General features: G+C 39.5%; 1 protein-coding gene across 1 annotated transcript in view; it reads left to right on the top strand.

Moving 5' to 3' along the window:
- LOC146796475 (uromodulin-like) overlaps positions 1–23495 on the top strand; it is a 435032-nt gene that overhangs the window by 34268 nt on the left and 377269 nt on the right. Inside the window, exon 3 of the mRNA XM_085629080.1 lies at positions 15827–15901. Within this exon, the coding sequence (XP_085485206.1) occupies positions 15827–15901 (75 nt within the window). The remainder of the gene's footprint in view (positions 1–15826; positions 15902–23495) is intronic.

The raw sequence follows: 23495 nt of genomic DNA, 5'->3' as shown, positions 1-23495 counted from the left end.
AACCCTGGCAGCTGAGGCCCATGCAGGTAAGAGCTGTGTGGTGGTGGGGCCGGGATGGGGGGATTTTGATGGACAATGACGAGGGGAAATTAATTATTTATTTAATATCCCCTCGTCATCATCCATTGAAATCCCCCCCCCCCACCCCCGACTGGCTCTACCGCTCTTACCTGCATGGGCCACAGCTGAATCCTGGATAATATCTGCAAACGTTTTGCTATTCATGTAACCCTCGATGCAGTGTCAATATTATCGTGTCATTCTAGGCATTTGGGATTAGCTGCTAAAGCATCAAGGAGATGGTGGATTATTGTGATTGCAAGGTCCATAATAACATCCAATTGCCAATCAAAAGATCCACCTCCTTTCGAGCTATGGGTGTGCAAATTTAGGAGAGTCTGTGGTGCATTTGGGTTTCACGCATTAAGTGCACCCAGATGTTTTTGCTTTTTGATCACCAGGTTTTGGACTACTCGCTGCAAGTGAATCTCACTATTTGAGGTTCAACCACTGTAATCAAATGGTAAATGGGCTGCACATGTTTACTGCCAGTGTCTTCTTTTTTAGATGAGGCTGCAGTGAAACAGCTAGGGTAAGAAGCACTTGGTTGGGTTCCTTTTAACACATGTGCACATGCATGCATATACGTGTGTACATGTGTGAAGACTGCATGTGTGAAACTACTGTAGTGCGCAGCCCGGTAACTGCACATGTAGCCTGGCACAGACGGCACTCTGCAAGGTGAGGTGTTGACCTGGGATATACCTTATAATATTAGTGGGCACTCAAAATTGAGGTCAGGAAGGTCCACTGGTTTTTCTGCAGTACCAATATATTATACACATGGGAGGGTCTGCCCTAAGTGCCATTTTGCTTCCCTTCAGCCTGCAATGTCCGTAAGGTATGACACTGGGGTGAAACATATGTGGCAAGTTTCCATATGAAGGTGCTAAGAACCTATCTGCACACCTTGTAGGTCATCCAGAATGTTCACATTTCTTTAACTCAGGATCAGATTCCAGGCTTTTTGTCACCCTGTTGGGCCAAGTTAATTACGCTATTGGAACAGAAGGAAAAAAGGGCTTCTCCTCACAAAAAGAGTAATTGACAGTGCTTTTCCCAGCTTCTGAGGAGGAAAGTGTGGGGAAGAAAATCTGCATAGGGTAATTAGCTCTCGCACAGTACCAAGGTTAGGGCAGCAAGGCAAACTGAACAAAGGAGGAAGCCCAAACTGACAGAGCCACCACAGGAAGGGGCTTCTCTTTAAAGTTTTGGTGGGAAAGTCACTGACAGGGATTTCAGCCGCAGGCGGGGCTGAGGCCCTCAGAGGAGATGCAAACAGAGTCCTGTTGACAGCATCATACTGAATTATCCCAGCTTGCTGTGCAGGAAGGTTGGGACATGGTATAGGGATGACGTGGCACCCTAGGATTGGCCATGCTTCTAGAATTTTCTACGACCCTAGGATTGGCCTTGATTCTAAAACTTTCTACTCTCATTTAAAAACTCTTGCACAAGGTAGAGAAAGCGAGTTGGTCACTGGGACTGTGACAGCAGCAACACCATGGAAAGATGGACAGACAGGCCTCCTGATGCCCTAATGGACTAAGGACTCTGACTACAGCTGACCCCAGGGCAAGTTGGTCTCCCCAGGTCAGTGAGGCTGGTTCCCTCACACCCCTTAAGGACCAGTTAGGGGAATACTTGGACTCCACAATCTCCTAGATTCCCTGCAATTTGGCAAGGAGGAGAGTGGTCTGGTGCAGGGAGCCAGTGTCCCTTTTGAGGCCAGAAAACCTGCTCCTTGTGGCTAGAACTTGCCACCAGGAGTAAAGTGAGCCCAAGATCTTAACAGAGCCAAAGTTATACACATATAAAATATGGGCCTATTTGTAAATGCCACATGCCCAAACCCAGTGACAGAGCACATGGGGCTCAATTGGTATTCTCAAAATTTCCCCCACGGAGGGTCAAGTCTCCTGGGGCCAATGAAACTATCATAAAAAATATTGGTGGGAAGGGCAAGTGTGGGATCCCCCTCCCCCATACTTGAAGGGCCCAGGCTTTCCCCTTTATATCCAAGGGCTGAAGACCAGAAGCCTGGGAATTCCTACCCGAAGAGAAGGAAGACAGCTCTGTACTTGCCAATTTACAGTCTGAGGACCATATCCCCTGGGCTATCTGCATATATTTTCTTGCTGTGTGGTGCCCTCGGATAGCAGGGTCACCACCATCGTAAATAAAAACTGAGGTGGGGGTTGAAGGTGGCTCAGCTGCCCCCGTATAACAGTTAAAATGTGAACCCTAACTCTCCCTTAACTGGAGAGAATTTTCATTCAATTGCAAACAATTCTACAGTTGGATTTTTTTGTTCTACAGTGATCTCCAGAAGACGTTCTAGGGCTGCAGCTTGTGGTCTAAAGATGTAAAAGAAAGAAACAAACAATTGTTATGTTAATTTCAAATGCTTTAGTGACAATATGTTTCTGACTGTGGTATTTAATAAACATTGAAATGCTGAATTGGTTATAATGATTGCTTTTAGACAGGATTATTGATTGTTGTGATATAATGATGGGATTGTTAATATGTGGTTATTGGTCTTTCTAATGTGGTGGCACCTCGATAAAGCCAATAGCCGTTCCTTAAATGCTGTGATGACAGTTTAACAAAGCCAACAGGCCTTTTTACTTAAAGTGATGCCCCCTGCTATATATATGGGTGTGCTGTGATTTAGGGAGTCATGACCCACTAGGGGTCAAACATAATTACAGAATGTCGTCAAAGGTACTTCTATCTGCCTGATGAATTTATCTGTAAATTAGTGCATATTATTGAGTAGTGAATGTGTAATAAATGTGCTTTTCCTACTTCAAAGAAAAAGCAGTGACTGAACAATCATTTATTGAGTGTTATTATTGTGCGCCAGCGAATGGTTATTACTAGCCCACGCCACCTTCTGCTTTGCTACGCTGAGAGAGTCAAGTGCTTCAGTGGGGTGCCTGGTTCCCAGGAAGAAGACATTGTGGACTTATAACTTGCACAGGCCTCACATACTGCACAAATAATAGCCTGATTTCTTACAGTCCATAATAAAGAGAGTTAATTTAATGGGACATGGTTGGTATATGAGGATTATTAACAAAAAACTTGATAATCAGTTTTTGGAATGTAGGCTTGATTATAACGATAGGAAATCTGTATATTTTCAGGAAAAAAAAAGTTTTGTGATATACAGTAAACGGATGCCTTACTTGTGAAGAGATTAAATAAATTTTTTGGCCATGTTCTTTAAATAGAATGCATCTTGAATCTGGGGGGTAAAAAAGCTGTTTTAAAATGCTTTTTGTGTGCCACACTGAGAATTTAAGAAAAGAGTTAAACAGATCTCTGATTGATCATAACTCATTTTATATTTTTCAAAGACTGTCTCCTGGATATATTACTTGTGCCAGTATTAATTTCTTTTTAATAATATTTTTTTACCTGAACACGTACATACAATTCCAATTAATGTACACAGACCTTTCTGAAAATTACATTCAAATGCATGTAATTATATTCAGTTAGTAGACAATAAAAACATTTCTTCATGTGCAATGTGCCACCCCGTCACCAGTGCTTTGTAAATATTTTAACTTTACTGTAAGAAAGTGGAAAATTATGTGGTATGGTTGGGTAACCTAGCCATGTAATATTATTACAATACCCCAAAGATATCGATCGGACACAACCCACCCTCGTCATAGAACTAGGTGAAAGGTTTAGTCCTTAAAAGGCGTCAGTCCTTATAAGGCGTTCAGTCTCTATAAGGCATTCTGTCCTTATTTGGAGTTATGTCCTTATAAGGCTCGTTCATATGAAATGAAGGGCAGATGATGTAGGGAAAGAGTACGATGTTCTCTAAACCTATATTAGGGTACCAATATGAAATATAACACAGTCTCTTGGTGTTCTGGCTGCAGTTGTGCCAGAAGTCACAAGAGATGACGAGCTTGCCTGCAAGATAGGTAGGGGTGCTGGAAGTGATGGCTTTCTAAATGATGCAGGCAGGTTCGAAAGGTAGTGTGGGCCAGAAAGGGAAACCAATTGAGTTCCTGGAGGATAGGGAAAATAGAAAAATAGAAACATTTTTGTCCGATATTGCCCATAAACTATTGCTCGTTTGCTGTGAACATTAATCTGTAACCTTTTGGGGCACAATTAGGAGTGTACAAATACTTCCTTTATGTATGAATGTATTTTAACATAAGATGTATCTTGCTAGGAGATACATAAGTATGAAAGAATGTTGAATAAATGTGATACTGGGCACTAGAAATCACAAGGAGTGTTCTTTCAGATGATTTATGAATAGAGGATATTTACCAAATGGTACCATTACCCACAACAGAGTTGCACTAGAGAAATATATCATATAAAAGCTTAAAACTTTCCACGTGATGGTGATGTGAATATATAATGATAAATGATGAAAGCCATGATTTATTTGAAATATTTTTCTTTTCAGGTTCTTAATATATACAAGTGTTTTTTACCCCCATAACAGGGAACAAAGGACAGTGTTTGTGACTATCAGGCATATGTACATTTATTGCATCACCCATTGAGGTGTAACAGGGATCGTTTTTTTTGGTCCAGAGGAAGAAAGCCAAGGGGATGGATTCTGAAACATGTCGACCTTGTAGGAGGTGACTCATTATAGTACACCATCTACACCTCCCCATTTTTACTATTCTCTCCAGGGAAGACAATAAAGTATTTTCGTTCCACTAGCCAGAGAATTTTTAACCATCTCACATTTTCTTTTCACGATCCCACGCACTACACATACTCACCAATCACTGAATAAAGTGCTCCTGCGTCTACGTAAGTCGTAGTACACCCCGTCCCGTAGAACCCAATGATGAAGCATGACACTGAATCAAGTTTCAGTGTGTGAGGGGTATTTTACAATTTTTTGAAACATTATCCTTCCCACAAATTGAGAGAAGGCGCTCTGATTCTTTTGCATCATTTTTCACGCATGACTAAACACTTCAAATAAAAATACAAATAGCAGCACACATGGGTGCATATATATTCACATAATACATGGTAGAATCCCTATGTTGGATAGCAGTATCAAGAGAGGACAATTCTACCTTTTTCCTCTTCACTCCCTCCTTTGATTTTTGGACTTTCTAAATCAACCCACACTGGAGAATATAATAACGAGGATTTAATCCAGTGTATAGATTGCCTTAATAAAAAATATTTATGATATTTAGGAAAATAGGCAAAGTTCACTCCAACTTCAACCTTGGGACGCTTTATATTGACTAAGGACATACAAGGTTTTTTGTTATTCCAAAGAAAAGAAGATAATATTGAATTAATTTTCTTGTACAACTCAATAGGATCTTGAGAAGAAAGTTAGAGAGGGTAAGGAGGATGATGGGAACTAGCATCATCTTGATAGTGTCAAGTCGACTTAACCAAGACAAATGGAGAAGATGCCATCTACTGGTCCGGGAAATGATTTTATGGATGCCGGTGTCGATATTAATATAGATGACAAAGGTAAAGCAATGGGTGAATTGAAGACCAAGATATTCAAGTTGATAATATTGCCATTTAAAATTGGAGAAGAAGAAATCCTGCTTAAAGGTGAGTTTGTTTAGGGGTAAAATTTTGCATTTGCCGGTGTCCATTTATTACCGGTAACAGAGGCAAAAGAGGAAACTTCTGATGTAAAAGCAGGAAGCAAGGAATGAGGTTGAGAAATTAATAACATGTAATCAGCATTTGCAGCTAATTGAACTTGCAGGGAGTTGTGGGTATAACCATGTATTTCTGCAATTTGACGAATCCTAAACAAGAAGGGTTCTAGTGCTAAGTTAAAACGAAAATGGGAGAGGGGACAACCCTGGCAGACTCCTCTGTGAGGAGTGAAACAGGAGGAGGTAAAATGTTAAAACAAATTGCAGCCAGAGGGGAGGTTTTAAAGAAGGCAAATTAAAGTTGTGATTTTTGGGCCAAAACCAAACCAGGTTACAGTATGAAACAGAAAAGACTAAATAACGTGATCAAAAACCTTTTCAGTGCTTAAGGCAATGGCTGCCATAGATTCACCGGTTGATTTGGAAATAATGTCAACAAGCGAGTATTATCTGAAAGATAGCTACCCTTAACAAAACCGGATTGCTCCTTTCCCAAAAGGTCGGGTGCAGTGGCTCTAACCTGAAGGCTAGTGCTTTAGTGAAGATCTTATAATCTAAACTGACTAGAGAAATGGGTTTATAGTTCTTGCAAAATTGAGTGTCTTTCCCTTCTTTCGGAATGAAGCATATGAGAGCATCCAAAAACAGAGCCTGATTAGGTGGCTGAGTTAGAAAAATATTGATTTAGCGTACAAGGTTTGGGGAGAAGTAATTTGGAAAAATGTGTGTAAAGCTCAGCTGTAAAGCCACCAGACCCTGGAGCTTTGTCTTTTGTAGGGAAACATTACAAGGTGAAGGTCTGTTTCAGTAATGTCTGTCTCTAGAGATAAAAAATCTATTTGGGAGGAGTCTGGTTTTCGAACAGAGGATAGGTATTGTAAACTTTTGTGATCCGAGGGGAGATATTCTAGTGTGTAAAGAGGAGTGTAGAATTTCTGGGATTGACCAAGAATGCCTGGGTTTTGTGATGAGTTGATCCAGAATTATCAATAATTTATTCAATGTGTAATTTGTTCTGCTTAATTTTAAGATAATTTGCTATCAGTTTTCCAGATTTATTTTGGCCCCCTTAATACTTAACACTAGATTTGAGAAGATACTAAGCTGCTCTTTTATTAGAGACCTCGTTCAACTAAAGGATGGCATTAATGAGTTGATTTAGAGAATGTTGTGAGTGAGAAGTGTAATAAGCATGTTCCGGGCCTTTAATTTCTTCAGTAATTTGTTTCTTTTGTGATTGAGAAAGCTGTCTTTTTTTAGAAATGAAATTAGTTATAAAGTCTTAGGCTGAAGCCTTGAATGCGTCCCAAACCATGTGAAAGGAGAGTTCTTCCATTTGGTTAAAGAGAAAAAATTCTCGGGCAAAAGTAGTGAACGAAGGGTGAAAGTGGTGTCCAATAGTAATGAGTTATTAAATCTCCATCTTTTAGGAGATGTAGACTCGGGTAAGATGTCTAAATGCACAGATACCATAGTATGATCAGAGATCAATATGGAGCCAATATCAGCTGAGCGCAAGGATTGGGTGAGATGATGTGAGATGACAAAATAATCAATTTGGGATTGTGTCTGGTGAACTGGGGAGAAGCACATATATTCCCGTAAAGTGGGATTGCATAGTCACCAAGCATCTGTTAGATGGAATTGTTGGAAAGCACCTGCAAAAGCTTTTTGCAAATTGTGTGATATGTAATGAGATAAGGGGTGTCTGTCAAGAAAATGTTCAGGAGGTAAGTTGTGATCCTTTGTGCAAACTAGATTGTCATCTGGGTACTGTAAGAGCTTCTGGGAAATCAAGGACCAAAATCAACAATCAGGAGCATTATGACATATACATTATAAAGAAAAATCAGAATCTTATCAATGTACAATTTGAGCAATAACCATCTTCCCTTCTCATCCTTTTCTTGAGACACCAACTGAACAGTGAAGGACTTGTGACACAATATTGCAACTCCATGCTTTTCCCCAGTTCCAAATGAAATTAAAATGTCATCCACCCACCCCTTCTATAATTACTCAGATTAATTATCGGAAAGGTGAGATTCTTTCAGGAAAGCTATATGAGCATTTCGCTTTGACAAATGAGTTAGAACTATCGTGCCGGAGCAAACCTTGTCGTTGTACTCATTCGTCAATTGTGACAAGCATATCACGGTCCGGCTACAATTGCTCAAATAAATTCATATATTGTTCTTTTAAACCTAACAAACGTACAGAGATTCTGTACACATTTGATTCAGTGAAGATATCCTCAGATGGAATTATGATCTAGAGAATATTATTTCTCTTACATCTTCTGTCAATTACGAAGCCATCTCTGACCTTGTTATACATTGCCCTGAAGAAGTCCTGTATCAGGACGAAACGCGTCGGCTGTATTGTGTTACAATGTCCAATTTTAAATGAATATGGAATAAAGAGACAAAATCAAGGAACTTCCATCCGTCTATTAATTGGAGTTGGACTGTATAACTGTTCCAATTGATCTGTTTTGCTCTAGTGTGGTGCACCTGTGCTTTTGTTTTACTTAAATGAGTTAGAACTGGTTGTCTTTTGATTAGGGAGGGCAAAGCTCTGACATTCCATGAAACCATTGTCAAAACCATTGAGGTAGATCACGTTGAAAAATTCAATCAAACATCAATTGAGAAAGGATACAACAAAGCCATATGTGTAGTGACGATAATATCTCCATGAGAAAGTTGAAAAAAGTAAGAAATCTAAAACGATAAAGGAAAATATGAAAATAGAGGAGTGGGAGACAGTAGAGAGAAAACAAAGAAAAGAAAGAAGGGTAAATCTAGAAATAGAGAAGAGGACGGAAGCCAAACAATTAACAAAAAAGGCGAACATACCTAACAATACATTGATGTGGATGGGGGGAACCACATGGAGTAGCCAGCATGTCCGATCCGTGGTGGGAAAGCATGATGCATGAAGGGAGGTGGGACATAGAATGCGTAACATACAAAACCAGAAGAAAGACAAAACACCTGCAATAGAAAAAGAAAATAAGATAGAACAAAGAACAACGAATGATAACTCATACCTACATAACAATCTGAATTCAAGTAAGGGAGAAAATATAAGTTCAAAACAGTGCAATAAAAGCTCTCAATTGCTAAAGGGTAACATCAATTTACCAACGAGGCAGTATAACATCAAAGTGGCTGATGTGGCAACGTTCACGTATATAGTTTCTGCTCTACAAGTTTTAACCCCTTCGACGCTTATGACGGAACGGTTCCGTCATGCACGTCGGTTGGGCTGTGCTTATGACGGAACCGTTCCGTCATGGCCCCGCCCGCGCTCAGAACCTTCAGCACTGCGCAGAAATCCGCGCAGCGCTGAAGGGGTTAAGAAAAGCTTTTAAATGTGATGGGTCCTCATAGGATGTCGTTTTGTTGTTATATGTGAGTTTGAATGAGACCAGGGTGAAAAAGTCCAAACCGTGCTTTGAGTGCAGGTCTCATACTCAGAAAGTCTCTTTGTCAGTTTGCTGTGCTCTTGGCAGAGTCTCGGGAAAAATATGTTGTGGTGTGACCAGGAAATCCATTTGAGATGCTTCACAGCGGAGCTTACTACATTAATTCAGTATTTTCTGGAAAATACAGGATGACGGATCAAGGTCTCTTGGGAGATGCAGGAATCGATGAAGGGCTGCCCAGCATGTGAACTTGCTGGATGTTAAGTGATGAACTCACTGGTAAATTGAAAAGCTGAGGTAAAAAGGTTTTGAAGAAAGATATGGGGTCTGCCCTCAGGAAGACCATAAATGCAAAGGTTATTGCTCCTATTATGATTTTCAAGGTCCTGGACCTTTTTCTGTAAGGAGGTGACTTATGTTTGAAGGGATTTCACAGAGAAAGAAGTTGCACTAAAGTTAGTGATTTGCTGTTCTGCAGTAAACAGACGTTCATCCACAAGTGACCAATTGTTACTGAGAGTCTGTTGCTTGGCATTAGTGTCCTCCATAAATGGGCGCAAAGCCCTGATCACTTCCAATAAAAGATCCAAAGAAACCACAGGTATACACTTTATGGGAGAAGGCAGGTCTTTTTTTAGCCTTTTAATTGACCCCTTTCTAATGGTAGATTGAGAAGTTGCAGATTTGTAAAAAAAACAGAAGAAGAGGCTGAAGTGGGACCCCTTAGTTGAAGAGGAGTCCTCCATTGTGGTAAATATTAATGACGCAGGAGAACGCTTTATCAATTTGCCTGTAGAGGACTTAATGAGTGGTTTAAGGACTTTTGATCTGCTGATACACTTAAATTGCTGCAAGCAAAGATGTAAGCAGAGATGTATAGCAAGTATCATTGAGAACTGGCATGTACACGCCAAAAGCAGCCAAAACATCCATTGATATGAGACAGAGAGCAGGAATGCCTTTAAGTACATCCTCACATGTTAACATAAAAATTAGTGAGGAGTTAAACAATATGAAGCAATGAGCACCCGCGAGGTCATCAGGACTTACCAAACAAGAGTCTTATCTGTGAGCTCAGGGCTAAAAAACTGCTGCAAGATGAGAAAAACGCCATTGCTGCTGGTAATTTGTCTTGTAATCAATATGGTGGCCGTTTCTGATGAGATTAAGCGATCTGCGTCCTCCTGAGCCTCAAAAAAGAAATGTGCAGTATCCGCTCTACTTCACTGTTGCATTTCGTACCTTAGAGACGGTGAAGGTCTCAGGAGGACGCAACACCGCCTGAAGCACCACTCCACAGATCTTTACACAGATGCTGCAATCTTGTCTGCGCATCAAGCCACACCTCTGCACAATCACGTGCAAGACTGTGTTTTATTGCTATTGTGGTTTCATGTCTCATTGTCACTAAGCATTGGATTGACTCTGAGCCTCTAAGTTTTGAATGTTGGTGGCCAGGATGTGCCATAGATCTGAAATCAAAAATGCTATGAAGCATATTGGACTATGGGAAAACGCTGAGTGGAGGAATTTCGTTACGATGAATGTATGGATGTATTAGGTACTGCTTTATTATTCTCATTGTTATTATTTGTAAATAAAATGAAGAATCAATGATATTCATGAAAATATACAATGTACCAGTCTGCTTTCTTAATTAAAAGTGAAAGAGCAGCAATATCTTGACACCTTAGAAAGTGGTAAATAGTTGTTTGTTACTAGAACTTTAAAAGACAGTTGTAGCCTTTGTTGACATTTCTAAAGTAAGCAACAGAAGAGAGCACAAAAACTGATAAAAATAGCAACACTTCAAAAATGTAACAGGAAGCAACACACAAAAAAAATGCAACGAAGCAATCAAACACAACAGCACATTACAATAATGCACCACAAAAACACAACAGAACAAAGAACAACACCACCTCAACGAAATGCAGCACAACGTGTATGCACAAATATTCTTGTCACACATTACCACCTCCTCAAGTCTACTTTCATTATATGGCAGTAAGATGTGTTGGCATCAGATACTGACTGCCCTACTTACCACTAAATATATGTATTGGCTTCAGTCTAAAATGTTTTGTGGTTTAGCCACTTTCATCTCAGTGCATGATTGAAAAGCTATTTTAAATTATTCTTTGAAATGACAGCCCCCCATTTCTCTAAAAGAAATTCAATTTCACATTACAACCACTGTGTGTCAACCTAAGGGTGTGATTTTGTTGAAAAAAGTTGAAAGATTTGGCAAAAAAAGGCTTCTAATTCTCGGCCCAAGAAAATCCTCTCTCAGGGGTGGGCTGTGTGTTTTGTAGGTTGGGTATACCCTGGAAAACTTGTGTACACTCTACTTCAGAATCATTGATACTATTTAAATCTATTTAAATTAAATTATTATTTTTTAATTTTAAATGAAAGCCACATTAATTTTCTAATCCATTTCACCTTTTCCATCCTGTGAGGTTATCTCTTTTGATGAAATTTCAGGGAAAATTTATTAAAGTTTGCGAGTGTGTTTGTGATCAATAATGCAATTTTATATTGCACTTTCGAGCCTTTTTAATGTGTAGAAAGTGGATAGGACATTTTATTGTGCTATATGCCATGCAAGACCCAAGGAAACATTTAGTAAATATACCACTCCTGATATTTTTGGGCTATGGAAAGTCTGATCATTAGTATCATTGATTACAGGTCTGCTTGTTATATTTTTGGAGTACTAAGACCTTATAAAGTCAAACCTTTGGTGTCATTTATGCCAAAGGTTGTATAATATAACTTCCCATGTTGTTTCTGTGAATAGGAAATACTTCACATTTAGTAAAAAATCGAAAGCTGTATGATTATGCAAAATATGGTATTCATTTACTCTTGCAGTTCCCCCCGAAACTTCAATAACATGGGGTAATTGATGTTGATTTTCGTCACATCAAGTTCAAACTTGCCAATATCTCTATCTGTTCTAGATTTCATGATTAGGCAATAGTAAGTAGAAGAAACAGTATTCTTTCCAGTAAAATTGTTATAATTTCTGGTTGTAGTACCCATTCCTTTTCTGATTTCACAAAGACTCTGAGCTAAGAAACTTGTTTACTTGTTACCTCATGTTTAGCTTAGGCCTGGGTGTAATTTTAAGTACTCTGTAGTAATTTTGGTAATTCCTTATTACTCTTTAATGCAGAATTACCAATAATTATGCGATAACACCTGTTCGCATAATTATGGGAGAAAAAAATTATAGAAACAACAGATTTATAGAGTGTCTGTGGCTGCTCATGCTGCTGTGCGTGTTGTTTTGCATTTGACATTATTTTCTTAGCGCAAAATGCATCCTTGCGTCATATTTGGACATTAGGTTTTTTTTTGCCCTATGAAAACAGGGCTCAATTCCATAAGTAATGGGTGAAGAAGCCTGCAACTATTTGTGTTTTGTTGCAGTTAGAGATATTTCTTAGCACAAAATGAACCCTCTGCTAAAGTTTGGACACGAAGGGGCATTTTTGCGCTGAGAAAATATTGCTAAATGCTGAATTACTCTTCTGGTGTAGTCACGTATAATATTGTATAATTTTGTGGTAAATACCAGTAATTATGCTGCAGGAAATTATGCAAATATGCCCACCGCTAATTTATTTCTGTAGTGTATGAGATACTTACTACATTCTCATTTGCCAATCTTGTATGCAAGCTTATGGAACAAGTAATTTTCATGGTCTAGCAGTAAGGGTGTTTACGTACTGCATGCCTCAGCAATTTATGTATATGAGTAGCACAATAAATTATATCAACACTTGTGTTTCAATTGTCAAATATATTTGCAAACATGTGCTGCACCATGATTCACCTACTGGATTTCCAAAATTTGTTATGGCATATTGATTTTGCCTTTATATTCGGCTTCCAAATCTGCAAGACTAGGACCACACAGGTGATTTTTTGAATGGGAGTTTAGCACATATAAGTGATGTTTCTTAGGAACAATTTCTCACAACCATTCATTCACAGTTCATAAATCCAGTGAACTCTGTTGTATTTTGTCAAAAGGTGTGATTCTTTATATTCAATCCTTGTACAGTTTGTATGCATTAATTTTCCAAAAACATCCATTCCAAAGACAGCAAATATGTGTGGAGAATCCTCTTTGTCAAGGCTTGTTCGCTGGGCAGCCAAGCCAAATCTTGAACTGTTTGATCTCCCGATACCTCGTTGTGGAGGAGAATACTATTACCATTAAGACAATTGTGTTAGAGTTAAGTGAAATTCCTCAACATTACAGAAAATCACATGTAACTTCATGAGCTTTAACATAATCATGAACAAGATAAAAGTATTTTTTAGAAATCCAAGACTTTAAAAATGTACCTATTGTTTTAATGCAAGCATTAACGCAAGACTTGTCAAAGGGGATTATCCTAAAAATATGTGTAGGCTGTCTTTGAAATGGCTGTGTTTGGACTGCCACAATCCACCTGGACCGGAGGAGGGGGTAGAGGAGCTAGTCCTATCTCCTAGACTGCACTATATATCGCAGACTGGTTGCCTGCTGCACGGTACAACACACAACTGCTTGAGAGGGTAACATCCCCACAATCCACATGGACCTGAGGAGAGGCTAGAAGAGCCAGCCCCACCTCATGGACTGAGCTATGTAGCATGAAATGAATGCCGCTGTGCGGGACAACACATGGCTCCTTGGGTGACTACTGGCCCCATAATCCATCTTGACTTGAGGAGGGGGTAGAGGAGCCAGTCCTGCTTGTGGACTTCGCTATATAGGGCAAAATGGTCACCTGCTTCACGGGATGTGCACAGGCAGCGCTGGAAGAAGCCTGGGCCAAGTGTAGGACCATCTTCACCTGGAAGAGGCTGAGCAGGGTCACCCCTCTTGGTCTTTCGTTAAGACAGGTACTATTGTGTTTGAGACAGTTCTTCTTCCCACAGCAGGTAGACTTGGAATATGCATGTAGCAAACTTGTGTTTATTGGTTGCTTACTCTGTTTTCTATATTGTTTTAAATACTGTTTGAAGAGAAGTTGGCCAGGTTCGACTGGGTAGTAAAAACTCTTTTCTGATCTCATACTGCTAACCAGTGCTACAGTGCTTGTGCTCTCTCCTCCAAACATGGTAGAATTGGCTTATACCCAATAAGCACACTTTCTTTGCTTGCAAATCCCTAGTAAAATGCAACTACTCATACACAGGGCCTGTAAATTAGAGGCTACTAGAGGGCATGTAGTACTGACTGTGCCACCCACTTAAGTAGCAATTTAAACATGTCTCAGGCCTACATTACAGCTTGTATGCAGTTTTACACTCCCATTCCAACTTGGCCAGATAAACCTCTTGCCAGGCCCAAACCTTCCTTTTTAATACACATAAGTCACCCCTAAGATAGGCCTTACATAGCCCAGAGGGCAGGGCGCACTGTATTTAAAAGGTTGGACATGTAATTTTAAGTTGTTCATGTTGTAGTAGTTCTAAATTAGTTTTTTTCTACTAAGAAGCCTCTCTCATAGGATAATACTAGGGTCACCTTATTGCTTTTAATAAGTGATAACTTTTCATTGGGAGCAGGTATATAGGTCAAGTTTGGTGTCTAAAGAATTGTAATTAAAATTCCTCTTTAATGGTAAAGTTGGATTTTTAGTCACAGTTCAGAAAATGCCCCTTTTCAGATTGTTGGATTTTTCCTGTACCTGCCTGTCCCTGCCATTTGGTGTCTGCTGCCACATGACTAGGTGTAGTTGGTAGTTGGTTTTTGTGTATTTCTCACAGACAGTGAGACAAACGGAAGCTGGGTGTTTGCAGGGTAGGCCACTCTGAGATAACAAGGATGGGGAACTGTCATCTATCCCACTTGCACATCAAAAAGACTCTGCCTGGGCACTCTCGCGAAAGGTTTGGCACTAGTCTATCGAGACACCAGATAATCTGGGACCAGTGTAGGGAGGCAGGTAATTCCAATCACCTCTGGGGGGTGGAAACCTCTGGAAGTTTATCCTACTTCAATGTGGGCACCAGGTATAAATATTGGACCTCAGACCCTAACGCTTTGGTACACATCCAAACCTGTTGAAAAAACAGTAGAAGGACTGCTGTGCTGCTTTGCTGCAAGAAGGACTGCCACTCTGCTGCCCTGTTGTTCTGCCCTGTTGTTCTGTCGTCCTGCCATAATGAAAAGGACTGAACCTGCATCTCGAACTCAGGACCACCAAGGTGACTCCACGGGCTAGTTGGCTGGTCTCTTGATCAGAATGCTCAAGGGCAGAGAAGGCTTCCTCACTCTTGAACCCAACTCCTGGGCACTTACTGAAGGAAATTGAGTTACTGTTTGAGTGGGGTGAAACCCTACTCAAGCAGCAACTACAATTTTTGTCAGTGTGAGGTCACGAGCAAACTCCAAACTACCCTGTGCTTAACCCTATAGTAGCTTGTCACAAAGCAGTCATGCTTAACTGAGGTAATGTGTAAAGTATTTATGCGGTGCTCAAACAGTAATAAAGTCAAAACACCAAATAATAAAAAATCCCAAACTGAATTATAAAAATAGAATACATTTTAATAAAAAAGAATGATAAGGATCACATGCTCCACACCCATGAAATGATGCACTTGTTAAATATGTTACCCCAATATTACTTTGCATTTTGAATGATAAAAAATGTGCATTATATTTTTGTTTTTATCTCACCAGATTTACCCATGACAACATTTTCATATCCAGAAGCTTTGTCAGTCTCCATGTATAGTGGATGTGAGTCATTAACAGGTACATTGCATAACTGTGTGTAATAATGTCTTATTTGCCAGTTGTTCCTGTTTTATAATGGGAGAAAGGTTTGATTATGATACCACTTGGTACTGGCAGCCACATCTCCGTCAAATACTCCACATTTAAAATAATGGTCTGATTTCACTACAATTGTATTGGCATAAATAGAGTGTGTCACAACTAGCTCTCTCTTCAATCCCTTTTAATTTTCCCTAGATGTAAAACACTGGTCAGGCTGTGGTGGTACAAGAGTCTTGCAGTACATTTTCACATTTATATGCTGAAGTCCAAGGGCCAGATGTATCAAGTGTTTTTCCCATTTGTGAATGGGAAAAAGCCTTTTGGCATGTATCATCCCAAAAGGCATCCTCAAAATAGAGAATCGCAAAAATTGTGATTCCCTATTTTGCGAATGCATTTAAGGAATCGCAATTTGCAATTCCTTAAGTGAAATGCAGGAAGCCCAAAAAAATTGTGACCTGCCTTTAAGGAATCGCAAATTACCACCAACTTCAAGTTGGTGGTAATCATCGAATTCCATGAAAAATGCACTTTTTTGCGTTTTTCAAGGTGCCATGTGGTGTACATCAACAACTCAAGTGAAAATGCTCTACCTTGACGTGTATAGATGGATCAAAAAGATCTCTCTGATATAACAGCCAAATCTGATTGACAGCAGCCACCATTGGGAGAAGAACACAAACACATGAATGGAAATCAGGGGTTGAAGATAATATTTTTATATCTTTATTTTTTTTGATACAAAAGTTCAACTAGTCAATCTACAAATAACTCATAGGTTAGAGATAAACAACACAAAAAATTATTATTGATAGTGATATATACACAAAATAATCAAAAATGGGCCCCCATCAGGGAATAGAGAGAGTATATGTACAATTAAATAACAATCATATTGTCAGGCACACCATACATTCATACACAGTCAATCTTAAAGTGTAAAACATACATTTACTCTTCTTTAAAAAATAAGAGAAAAAAGGTGAGCGGAGGGAAGGTCTCCTCGCAGTGTGAGAGTGTCTCGGAGTTAGACACCGCTGGGTAATTAAGGGGGATGCGCCAGATCAAAAACAACAGGACACGCCGACGCGCGTTTCGGTGCAATCACCCACTTAATAGGGTGCCACCTTCTTCAGGGCGTTTTCTTTAGTTTCAGGGGGCCTGCAGATTAGTGAAAATAGAAAGAGTAAAATAGAACAATAAAAAAGGGGATATATGAACCAAAATAAATCACATTTAAGACTCACATTGTAAGAAATCTAAATTTCTACTTAATAGTAGAGCAATGTTAGGGTGAATCATATTTCTTAATGGTACACGTTAGTTCACAGGTCACCGATAGACCGCAGTTTTGGTGGCATGCAGACAATCACATTGGGTATGAAAACAGAATGGATGGACGCTAAACATTTCGACCACAATTTGGTAGACAGTTTAAATCTGGAGTAAAAATGCACCAAGTTGGTCATCTCTCATGGGATGGGTCGCCCATGAGCAAACCAAAGACAGAAATCTAAGAAACTGAACACACAAAATACATCGGAAAACATACAGGTGCGTAACAATCCCTGCTTGAAAGAAATATGATAATTTAATAAAAAGAAAGGTGTTTTAAGTGAGTTTTGAAGTCTCACCCAGCTCGAATTAGAACGGAACCTCAAGGACGGTGGGGATCAGTAGCAACAGATGAGAGGGATAGTTCCACTTGCGATGGGTATCCTAAATGGTAAAAACAATTCAATAATGGGACAAGTGAGTCGTTGTAGAACTTGCTTAATGTCCGGTCTTAAAAGCAGAGTCGTAGGACCAATGAGGGATTACGCTTGCCTTTCAATTTAGGCGGCCGAGTTTATCATAGGTATAATCTTCGGGGTTCATAGAAATTCCACAAAGTAAGTTGAAAGCGGTAATTGGCTTTGTAGATACCTACAAGATTAAGAACACAAACAAGATAGTGCCAATGAGAATGCAGGCTGAAGGTGTACGAGTGCAGAGCATTAATTCACAGTTATAGATAAAGAGGGTGAATTAAATGGAGTGTAGATCAGTGGGAAGAGGTGCTAAACTAAGGAATTCGCTGAGTGCTGATGGTTTAAAAGAATAATGAGACCAATCAGTCTTACCTAGAGGTAAATATTGTAAGGGTTAAGAGGCGGCTGGATGCTCGATGATAAAAACTCTTAAGTCCTGAAGGGAATACTCCCCCGTGTTTGGAGGTCGGCACAGTGAATTCCGGAGATAGCTGGAAGATTACACCAACAACAAATTATGAATTGATTAATTATATTCGAGAAAACAGAAGAATTACAGGTTGGAGGTAGCTGAACAATGTTGGTAGATTGCCAAAACGCTATGATGAATAATTAAACAGTTTCGTTGTACCTTATGGGAGGAGGTACGATGTTCAAAGACCAGCAATAATCGTGTTCGGATCGCTGTAGAACCGATGCATAGAAAAAACCAGGGGACGGCCACTCAATAGAGGATGGGGTTAAATATCAAAAATGATGAAACTGTCACTGAAAATGAAAAGAAAAAGATAGAAAAGTGACATAATTGAAAAGAGCCTCGTTGGCGGGAAAGACTGCTACGTGGGCGTAAAGGTGTAAACAGGTAAGGTGATGGACTGCATAGCAAGATGCGGGGTTCAAAACGGCCCAAGACGACAAAGAAAACGTCTACGCTTCTAATCGTGTACCTGGATGTGAGCTTCATGATGTCCAGAGCCGACGAGGGGCACACGGGCCGAGGTTCAAATGGAAAGGTTACCGTAGCCGGGAACCGCGGGAACCGCAGATCACAACGTCAGAACTTTAAAAATACCTGTCGGCCAATCACAGGACAGCAGAGCAATGACGTGCATGGGCCAATAGGAAGAAAACATTACAATGCCGATATAGATGAAAACTTTAACTAGGTCGACAAATACAAATGACAAAAAAGAGGGTGTTTTGAATGAATTCACGAGTGTAAGTTATAACCCTACTTAGGGAGGTAAAAACACGACGATAGATCTTTCAGAGAGAGCGCCGATAAATCTGTTTCTACGTAGGCAAAGGCAGGTTACAGGACTGAGATAGAGAAACAGTTTAGAACAACGAAAAGCTTCCAAGGGACCAATGGACCTACCTCTGAGGTTGCGCATAAAACACGAACCCTATTGCATCGAGGGGTGGAAAAAACCAAATCTGCACAGAATTACATCGCTAGAGAAGAACAGAAGGATGGAATTATAAAATTGCGTTTTCCCATGGAAGGGATTCATTCAGGCCGTTTTTCTGGGAGTCTAGAAGAAAAATCCAAAAAACCTCCCGTTTCTTACGAATATTGGTGACGTTAGCGCCCTTATGGCATTGTATTTTTTCCAGAATTGCATAGCGTAAATCGCTTTCATTGTGGTTAGCCTCTTTCCAATGGGGGACAAGTGGGGCTGAGAGATTGTTCCGTCTGATGTTTGATTTGTGCTCTCCAATACGTATCCTGCATTCCCTACCCGTTTCCCCAACATAGGGTAATTCACACGGGCACAGGATAACGTAAATACAATTGGTGGTGCGGCAGTTGGTCATTTCTCCCAATTCAACTGAACGATGGCGGAAGTTGATCCTATCGCCTACCATGGTGTTCGCACGTGCATGGCATGTTCCACATTTGTGGTGGCCACTGACTGGTTGGTTGCCCGTGATGGATCGCTGTACAAGTGATGGCTTAGGGCTGTTGTATTTGGCCTTGACCAACAGATTCCTCAAATTTTTATTGCGTCTAAAGGCAAATAGTGGTTTGGGAATCCTGGGTGAGTTGGCATCAAGATTGAGTAAATGCCATTGGGAATTTACAATATGTCGGATTTTGTTGTTGAATACCGAATGTTTGGTGATACAGATCAGTTGTTCTGTTTGTTTTTTCTCTTTGGGGGTAAACAGAGTGTCTCGGTTGTAGTAGCGTGCTCGTTTGAAGGCATCGCGTACTACTTTTTTGGGGTATCCTCTTTGGATAAATTTAAGTTTCATGGCTTCTGAGTGATGAAGATAATCTTGAACAGAAGTACAATTTCTGCGCAACCGAAGAAACTGACCAAATGGAATGCTGTTTTTTTGACTGGACGGATGGAAACTGTCGAAGTGAAGGAGAGTGTTCCTAGATGTGGGTTTGGTGAAAAGTGTGACATTGAGTTGGGCATTTTCATGTTTGACTTCCACGTCTAGGAATTCCAGACTTATGTTGCTAATCTGGGCAGTAAATCTCAGATTGGGATCTGCTAGATTGATCCAGGTTAGAAATTGATCTAAGACATCTCTTTCGCCCTGCCACACGAAAAAGATGTCGTCGATAAAACGTGCCCAGTATCGGATATTCTCATAGTATGGGGCCACTTCATTATAGATATTCTTTTTTTCAAAGTGCCCCATGTATAGACAAGCTACACTTGGGGCACACGCGGCCCCCATGCTGACTCCTTTAATTTGATGATAGATGTCTCCATCAAATTCAAAATAATTTTCCTCTAGCACCGTTCTAAGGCAGTCAATGAGGAACTTGCTGTTATGTAGTGTCGTCTGGGTTTCCAAAATGTCTCTGATGACAGTGAGGGCATCTTTCTGCGGGATATTCGAATATAAGGATTCGATATCCATTGATACCGAATCAAAAGGGGAAAAAGAACATCAACAACTCAAGTGAAAATGCTCTACCTTGACGTGTATAGATGGATCAAAAAGATCTCTCTGATATAACAGCCAAATCTGATTGACAGCAGCCACCATTGGGAGAAGAACACAAACACATGAATGGAAATCAGGGGTTGAAGATAATATTTTTATATCTTTATTTTTTTTTATACAAAAGTTCAACTAGTGAATCTACAAATAACTCATAGGTTAGAGATAAACAACACAAAAAATTATTATTGATAGTGATATATACACAAAATAATCAAAAATGGGCCCCCATCAGGGAATAGAGAGAGTATATGTACAATTAAATAACAATCATATTGTCAGGCACACCATACATTCATACACAGTCAATCTTAAAGTGTAAAACATACATTTACTCTTCTTTAAAAAATAAGAGAAAAAAGGTGAGCGGAGGGAAGGTCTCCTCGCAGTGTGAGGGTGTCTCGGAGTTAGACACCGCTGGGTAATTAAGGGGGATGCGCCAGATCAAAAACAACAGGACACGCCGACGCGCGTTTCGGTGCAATCACCCACTTAATAGGGTGCCACCTTCTTCAGGGCGTTTTCTTTAGTTTCAGGGGGCCTGCAGATTAGTGAAAATAGAAAGAGTAAAATAGAATTATAAAAAAGGGGATATATGAACCAAAATAAATCACATTTAAGACTCACATTGTAAGAAATCTAAATTTCTACTTAATAGTAGAGCAATGTTAGGGTGAATCATATTTCTTAATGGTACACGTTAGTTCACAGGTCACCGATAGACCGCAGTCCATGTGGTGTACATACATGCCCTTAGGGCATGTATGTGCGCCACATGTGCACACATGCATATTCCAGGGGTGCAACAGGGTATCCATTTGGCCCCCTTGCACCCTTGAAATTGAATGCCCAATTTGCGAGTACCTATTGAGTACTCGTAAATTGAACATGCAATTCCCATTCATTCCTATGGGCCTCTAGGCCCATAGAAATGAATGGGAAGACATTCCTTATTTGCGACTCGAAATTTGCGACTCTCAAATAAGGAATATGTAGGAATTACAATTATTATTGTGAAACTTACATACATTGCATTTTGCGATTCCATAATAGCGAGTCGGTAAAATTCGCTATTATGGAATCTCAAAAGCCAACATTGATAATCTGGCCCAATATCTTTTGCTTTTCAAAAGTAGCAAAAATCCTTCTGTATTGAAATGATGCTGACCCACTGCTGCACTGTTTTTATTATTAAAACCCACATTTGGAGTCTACATTTGAAAATGTTTTTTTTTTCAAAACATGAGACAAATTGCATAGCTTCCAACTTACTCTTTTATGTTACCATAGTGATTCAAAATTCAAAACAGAAGCCTCTCCCATGCAGACTCACATAATTTGAAATTAATACTATTTATACATATTTGAAAATTACGTTGCACAAGTGCATGCACTGCAATTGTAATTTTTCAAAAATGGATATTATTCCGATGGTGTATTTGAGCTACTCCTGGTTAGTGGCTCCCAAAGTTCCATATTACCAACTTTTGCTTAATTTCAGAAGTGTTCTGGTATTAAATTGCATTTTTTAGTTTTCTCTGCACAATGGAGTAATTTCTATGCCACGAAAAGCCAGCCAAGTCAAACATTGCCCGCATAATGCCTTTAAGTCTACTTGCATGTCTGTATCACAAATCTATGGGCGAAAATTCATGCAATTTTTTTTCTACAGATTTATATTTTTAAGAATCTGTTCTATAGACAGTGGCATTGCGGAGGGGATAGAACATTAAAGGTGCAATATACACATTTTTTCAGTCGTTAGTAAATGTGGCTTACTTCTTTCCTATAGTGAGTTACAATCCCGTTCTAATTCACGAAGTAGTTCTGTCTTACTTCTAACATGCAAAATAATGGTAAAGTTCTTGAGGAATCATAAATATATTTCTTCTATGAGCACATTTAAGGAATCAGGCTCTGCATGTTTTCGGCAAAATATATATTGAGCAGAATCCTGATTAGTATTAAATAAAAATATGAAAGTGAAAAATTGGGACTCAAGGTAGTGATGGAGACATACAGAAAAGGAAAAAATGAAAACTATGTGAATTCGGTGATGTAGATCTCACATTAGAATTCAACATTCCAATTAAAATGTCCCTAATAACGTGTACTCTGGGTCTATTTTTCTGCTTCCCTTTTCATTCCAGCATCTACATAGCACAACTCATTATCTTGCTGTCCGGTTAAGACACTTCTACATTGTAGAACAGGATGACATTGATGTACCTCTTCCGCCTACAAGCCTTAGCAATGGTTCTACCACCCTAAAACTGCTCCTTTGTGGCTCGACTCAATTCATTTGCACTCTATCCCATCGAATCTTTAGCTTCCACCTGCCAAACCTGAAACCACTTGTGTAGGGCTTGTTTAGTTGCGGCCCATTTTATCAATTATTTTCTGGTGTTTTGACGACATCACAGATGCTGGTATTCCATTCAGATAAACATATTTTAAATTTCAAAAGCATCCAATGGCACTATTTTCTATAATGACCTTCAGTCATCAGCAGTAATTACTATTATTTGCTCAGTGAGTTTATAGCTCAGGTTAAGTTGCATGACTTTTTTTTCTTGCTTGTCAGTCAGGATGTGAAATTATTTAATTAACTGTTAATGTAGCACATGCAACAGTGAAAAGCCTTTCAAAAACTTAATATTATAGTCTTGCATGGCATTTCTTATACTTCTGAAATCGGGCTACAGAGAAACCTATAACCCATTGGTTTCTTGACTCTTTTATATATGATTCAAAAAATCACTTCAGAGTGGAAATCAAAATTAATTTCTTGTACCTCCCGAAAGAACCTCACACCATTGAATTCCTTGCGCTAAGTTTATTGCTATCAAGTT

The sequence above is a fragment of the Triturus cristatus genome, chromosome 10 (assembly GCF_964204655.1).
Source record: "Triturus cristatus chromosome 10, aTriCri1.1, whole genome shotgun sequence".
Lineage (NCBI taxonomy): Eukaryota > Metazoa > Chordata > Amphibia > Caudata > Salamandridae > Triturus > Triturus cristatus.
Note: the sequence above shows the minus strand (reverse complement) of the source record. Positions and strands in the feature narration are given on the sequence as shown.